Raw genomic sequence first — 6,475 nt, 5'->3', positions numbered from 1 at the left:
ATATGAACAAGATGTAGATGGTAGCTTATATATTAATAATCCGAGGGGTTTAGCATTTTCTCTCCATGATATAAGAAACCCGGCAAGAAACAATCAGCTGCCGGTTATTTTGGAAGCGATTGATGCCGTCCGTTGGGAAAAGCAGGAGCATTCGGCGGCTGATGAAGCATCCTCTCATCCTGGCAGCGTTGAAAGGTGCACGAAATTGCGCACTTTCCCAGATAAAACCGAAGGTGTACAAGGTGTGGGTGGTGTCCTAGGGTACTGGGGTTCTGGGGTTCTGGGATTCTGGTGCAGTTTCTCCGCCAAATGTAAATAACTAAGCCGCCGGCAAGGTTGTGTTCGACCCACTGAAGTCGTGTAGCAGTCGTAAATAGTTTTTGCCTGCAAGTGAAGAGTAAACACATTTAGTTTGAGTGCAAATCGAGTTTGAATTTGCTTAAAGGTGCACAGTGCCAGTACCCTGTACACCTACTATACCTAGACATTTAGCCCCCTGGACCCGTGATTCCTGCTTGGTTGAGCTGCAAAGTTCCGCTGTGGAAATGGTGCAAAAATTGCACTTGCCGGCAGCAACTAACTAGATTTGCCAAATGCATTAAGCGTGAGCAAAAACAGGAAAAATATATTTAACTCTGGCCAAAAGCGCACAAGGTGGTTCTTTTGAAGGAGCATATGAGGATGTTAAAACAGCGGAATTTCAAATGTAGTTGCATTCTAGGAAGGACAAGATAAAAGCATTTCGCTTGAATTATTCTCCTAATTAATCGAGTTGTTGCAAATGGAATATAAGTAAAAAAAATTAATCAACTCACCTTTTTATACAACTTTCTTTCTGTTCACTGCCTTGTGTAGTAAACTCTTATTGAATGCTATAATGTCATCTGTCTGCCGTGTACTTTTGCATTTACGTTTTTTTTAGCTGCCATTTCCAAAGCTGAACAATTCAATTAAATGCTCTGCGAAATTATATTTCCATTGCACGCCGCGAGAAGTTTTGTTGAATATTGCCAGTGACAGTGGCAGTTGCCAACTAAAATAGAACTAATTCCATATGCCTTGTAGCCAATTGCCAAAGAGACAGAGTGGAGCAAAAGAGGATTGCGGGAGCAGCGGAGCAGTGGAGCAGTGGAGCTGTGGAGTTGTGGAGGTCCTGGCAAACAGCTGCCCAACTTATGACATGAAAATAATGTGGGCGAAACAATGAATTATGCACTTGGAAATAAGTTTGGAGCTCGGCAGCGGCTAAATTGGGACGCGCGACGATGCGGTGTGGCCAACAAAACTAGTTGGCAAATCACTCATAAATGGCCCAAAAGCGAGGGCTCATGGCTGGTCATGGTTGCAGCTTGCAGCCTGCTGCTTGCAACTTGCGACTTGCACCCATGGGTTGCACCAAAAACTGGCGAAACTTTTCGGGGCTGCCTGTCTGGCTCGCTGGCTCGCTGGCAAATGTGTGGCAGACAGGGGCAGCAACAAAATTCGGTTCCATAAAATGTTGCCAAATGCAAAATGCGTGCATGGGGCTCATAATAATTCATAAGCAACATTTTGCGATGGCATAGGAGCATTTCCGCTCACCCTCATTCTCTTCACTTGCCACTACGCGAATTTGCTTGTGTATGTGTGTGTGTGTAACGCGTTATATTGCACAATAAACGCGTTAAGTTGAAAGTAATGCATCAACGTTTTGTGCGCGCCCCAAAAATGCAGCCGGAAATAACACTGGCCTACATTAAACATTCCACAAAGCATACGTTTTTTATATAATTTTTTTTTTTGATTTCTAGAAAGTTACTTATTATTTAAGTGCCTTCACAACTAGTTGGCAAAATTTAAAACAAAACGTTTAGTCACTTTCCCAGTTCTGCAGACTAGTGTCGTTGCAAGAACACCAGCCATACGCGCAGCGGCAACAATGCGGAGTATGTGCCTCCATATGTTGCCATCAGACAGACTGACAAGGATGGAGTGAACGTAGGCAACTGGATGAGGGCACCGAAGCTTTTGAAAGATGAAGGAGCAAATGAGGTTGCAACAGCGGACGTGGAAACTGAAGCCAAATGCAACCAGGGAAAATGAAGTGAAGTGCGAGGCGAGGCAAGGCAATGCAGACGGAAATATCTTTGCCGACTTTAAGGAGTTGCCACCGATCTGCGTATTAAGTAGTGAAAGGTGCTTCAGAAATGAGAAAGTCGCGCTGCAGGCGATTGGATAGACATATATGTATGAAATGTTTAATGGGATTTTAAGTAGGGCAAGTTCGAAAATCAATGTATTAAAGAGATTGTGTTAATGTACTATATTTTACATTTACAAGTTTTAATCTGACACGGCATTGACATCTTGCATTTTGGTTGATAACCAATTAAGAATATTTCCCCAATTAAAATAATTCTTTCATTTATTGTTTCCCTTTGCGATTGCGTCCAGCAAAGGGCGTTTGTGTATTTATATTTACATAATTTATTTTCGTATTCATTTCATGGTTTGGTGTTCGTTGAAGGATTCTGAAAAGTTACATTATGGTTTTAAGATATTAAAGACATAATTGTCCCTCGTTTTTTCAGAAGAATTGTACACTTGCTACCTTGGTAGTTTTAAATGTCAAGGCAAGAAACACAGAACTTCATCTATAAGAACAACATGACTCCTTGTAGCAGTAATAATATGGGCGGCAAGATGAAAGTAAAATTATAATTAATAAATCCATCATTGAGCTCCCGCTGACGCTGCACTGCCTTTCCCGCTGGCTTTTCCTCCGCCCTTTATTTTTCTTACTGGCAGTCCACTGATGTCGCGAACAGGCTGTGCCACGCCCCCTGCAGTGTCAATAAAATGCGTGAAATTTCCATAGCCAGCTTGGGGGCGTTTATGCATCAGATGTGTTATGAATTTCAATGCAGCGGAGTCAGGAAAAAAAAATAGACCGAGTTCGAACTGAAAAATTGCACTAAAAAAAAATAAAATAGCAAGTGACTGAGGCTTACTGGCACTGAGTGCGTTTCTGTTTTTTTTTCTTTTGTTGCGGAGTGAAAGTCTTTCTCTCCTTTTCGGGGGCAAGCAAAGTCCTTTACGCTGTCGCTGACATTTCACATTACGTAAACGTATTTATGCAAATGTGCTGAGAGTCCTGTTTGCTACGTGTTTGAGTCCTGCCACTCCTTTATCCTTACTCCTCACTCCTATAACGCCTTCCTTTCTTTGCTGAGCTTCGGGTTGAGATGGCTTGCTCGGTTTTTTGTCGATGCGCCATATTTGCATGCATTTTAAATGACTCGGATATCAATTTTGACATATCACTTGACAGCTTAAAAAGGTTTATGTATTTATACAAACGAACTCGCCAACCTCGCAGACCCATATTGCTCTCTCGCTCTTCCACATGAGTGCGGGAATTTCCACAATAAAAACGGCGGATTTTAAATTTATTGCTTCATTAAAACATAATACCCAACGGCATGAGTGTGCGTATTCGTTTTATTCATGTATCAGGTGAAATATTCAGGAACTGACTCACTTTTTTCCCCGATTTTCGTTACTTTCTCGTCGGTTAAACAGTGTTTTGCGTTCCGTGTTTTAAGGCGCCTTTAAAACATTTGAAAGTCATCCAGCAGTAGTGCCAATATTTTATTGTTAGCGCCAGCGATTCGGCCATTTGTTTAGGTGTTGCAAAATTAATACATATGTTATTTATTTTTTTTTTGCCATGCAAATATTGAATAAAATTGCCCGAAAATGTGCATGTAAAATGCATTTTAGGTATTCATGTTATTAAAATGTAAACAATATTAACCAAAAAATGTGCATGCCAGCCAGAATTCGTTGATTTTGCCTGCAATATTAATGCTTTAATAGAGCAACTTTAAAGTGGCATAGAATTCAAGTTGAGGGCTAAGGGCAAAGTTAATCATAATGCTAGACTGACGGTGAAGATGGAGCGGTCAATCCATTAGTTTCGCCCACAAACTCAAGTCGAGAAGTCAGAGTAAATAATTAAATTTGCTGTGTAAATAAAGCTTGGTGGGGCCGCCAAAATGGCCAAAAATGTACGCGCCAGAAGCTCGAGGAACGAGCCACTTAAACAGCTTGTCTACGATGTCAATGGCAGGCCATCGGCCTTCTCTCTACCGACTTTCTCCACTCACTCTCTGCCTGCTTTCACTCCCTTTTGGCTGTCAGTTACTCCGCTTGTGGAGCTGTTTTCATTTGGCATTCAGTGAAATTGCTTTTATTAGCGTATAAATCAACAGTGCAAAAATTGTAGCATACTATCCGGCATGCCGGCGTTTAAATTAAATTTATGCGCCATTTCGACTTGTTTACAAGTTGCTTGGCCAGAAGAGTATGGACGAAGACAAAAGCTGGCTAGAAATTGGAGTAAGAAGCGGCAATCGTCGTGTGCCGATTCACACTTGAAAAGTGCATGAAAGGACGAGCTTAACGACTTCCCCAACGACTGAGGGCAGCGATACTCGCGCCGTTTGCCCATTATTATGCCCTGAACATAATAATAAAACTATAAATTAAATTAACTCATAAAAATTCCGTGTGCATAAGAAGGCAAAGACCCTGCCACCAACGTAGACCGTCCGAATGCCGAATAATAACATCGTTTTTGTTGCAGTCCGCCCAAGAAACCAAAGTGGGTGGCCAATGGGGGCGGCCATCTATCTATCTGTCTATCCGGGGCGATGTCAGTCTCAGGCTGCTGCGTTGTCCAAAAACTGCCCGCCAGAGACTGTTCGCCACTCTGTTCGCTTACCCTGACCCCTTGGATTTTCAGGCACTGCAAGAAACTGCATATAATGTGTCAGGGAAGTATATTTCCCATTCCTAGCCTTTCCATAAGAACGTTCTTGGTATCCGCTCAAGATTGGAAAACTAATTTTTACTTAATTCGTTTAATAAGAGGTAAATATAAATTTGTTTTTATTTGTTATTCTAAATATGGAATAATTAGGCCAGAAATAAGAATCATAGTCTAATACTAAACTTCTGGAATAATCATTCTATTCTTAGAAATGTGCCCAAATTTCAGAATACAATATTTGCGAACTTTATTTTGGTCAGTGATGTCTAATATATATCCACTTGCCCATTCTGCACTCGGTCTTGCTCGCATTTTATGGGGCATACATATAGGCGCTTTGGCTTGTAAGTAGCATGTAAGTCGGATGATTTAAATTCTTGTGAGCACACCAAAAGCGAACGATGCTGGTAGATGCCTTTTCGGTGCGATATATAAAGCGTCAGCGCGCATATTTGATTTGATTTCATTGCCAGAACTGAGACTGGAACTGCCCAGTAGGCCATTCCATTGAAGAGGACGCGACGTGCCTGTAAATATTTATTAATGCTGTGCAAGTTACCATTCGGCTCCGATTCCCAGCATTCAATGCGATGATGATTCTTCAGTGGCTTTGATTTTTATTGAGCTCCGTTTGAAAATGATTTTGTGGTCGCCGTCCAACGAGAGTTTAGTTCAAATTTTAATCATCTCAATGGGCTAGCAGACAAAGGAAATTGATTTTACTTCTATCTATTGTTTATGTTCGCTTTTGATTTGGAAATTTACCAATTTCATGTGAAACTGTTTTGGAAATTAAATTGGCAGTATCAATTCTTATCTGGTAATTTCTTAATAATAAAATTACGATAATTTTCCTCCAGAACTTCGGTTGATGTTATTTTGCGGTTTTCTGAATCCCTTTCTTAGTTTGAATATCTGCCAATCTTCGCTCCAGCTTTTCAATAATTAAATGCTTGATACGATTTCTCAAATGAAGTTGTATCAATTCAATTTGCCTTTGCTTGAAGACTTTCTTTGACTTGGCGATGCGTTTCTTGATCTTAATGATTTTAACATGTTTCTTTGGCCTGTGCTTGCTAACAAAGCCGATTTCGCGCCATGGATTGTTCATTGCCTAATAGGCTTAAAACTTGAATTTTGTAACAATGCCAGCACTAAATTCAATACTGATTGCTAAATCAAAACCGAATGTAATAAACTTCAGTTAGGGGCCAAACAAAGCGCCGGGTCCAACAATAACAACAATGAATGCATTCAGCTGCGGAGCAAGAGGCTGTGATGATGACGTTTAAAGCAATTACAAGGGAAACCAAGCCAAAGTCTACGCCCACTGCCGCGCCCGCCGAACAACAATGTGCATACAAATGCAAATTGCGCCCTGGCATACGTTGCGTATACGTAACGCCAAATGCCAGCGGCTAGAGAGCGCCAACAACAATGCATTTCGCATTGCGTGAACAAAATAGTTTTGTGTTGCGGTTGTTTTTAGTGGCTCCGCGGGTGCAGGCGGTCTTTCTGTGGGCGGTTAACGGGCAAGCCGGCTGGTGGGCGTGACAGGCGTTGGACAAGGACTACAAGCACCACATCTACAACAAGTGCAATGGCAATTACTGGGCGTGTAGTACCAGCAGTTGTAAGGCAGGAGCTCAAAGCCAGAGACCG

General features: G+C 41.6%; 1 protein-coding gene across 1 annotated transcript; it reads right to left on the bottom strand.

Annotated features, from left to right (window-relative positions):
- Positions 1-5,446: 5,446 nt before the first annotated feature.
- Positions 5,447-5,971, bottom strand: LOC26526218. The gene is made up of 2 exons (XM_026983733.1): positions 5,579-5,971; positions 5,447-5,509 (listed from the first exon to the last, which is right to left on the bottom strand). The coding sequence occupies exon 1, from the start codon at positions 5,922-5,924 to the stop codon at positions 5,688-5,690; it is 237 nt and encodes a 78-aa protein (XP_026839534.1). The 5' UTR covers positions 5,925-5,971; the 3' UTR covers positions 5,447-5,509; positions 5,579-5,687.
- Positions 5,972-6,475: the final 504 nt, after the last annotated feature.

This window comes from Drosophila erecta, unplaced genomic scaffold, assembly GCF_003286155.1.
Source record: "Drosophila erecta strain 14021-0224.00,06,07 unplaced genomic scaffold, DereRS2 tig00000000-arrow-pilon, whole genome shotgun sequence".
In the NCBI taxonomy this organism is placed as follows: Eukaryota; Metazoa; Arthropoda; class Insecta; order Diptera; family Drosophilidae; genus Drosophila; species Drosophila erecta.
Note: the sequence above shows the minus strand (reverse complement) of the source record. Positions and strands in the feature narration are given on the sequence as shown.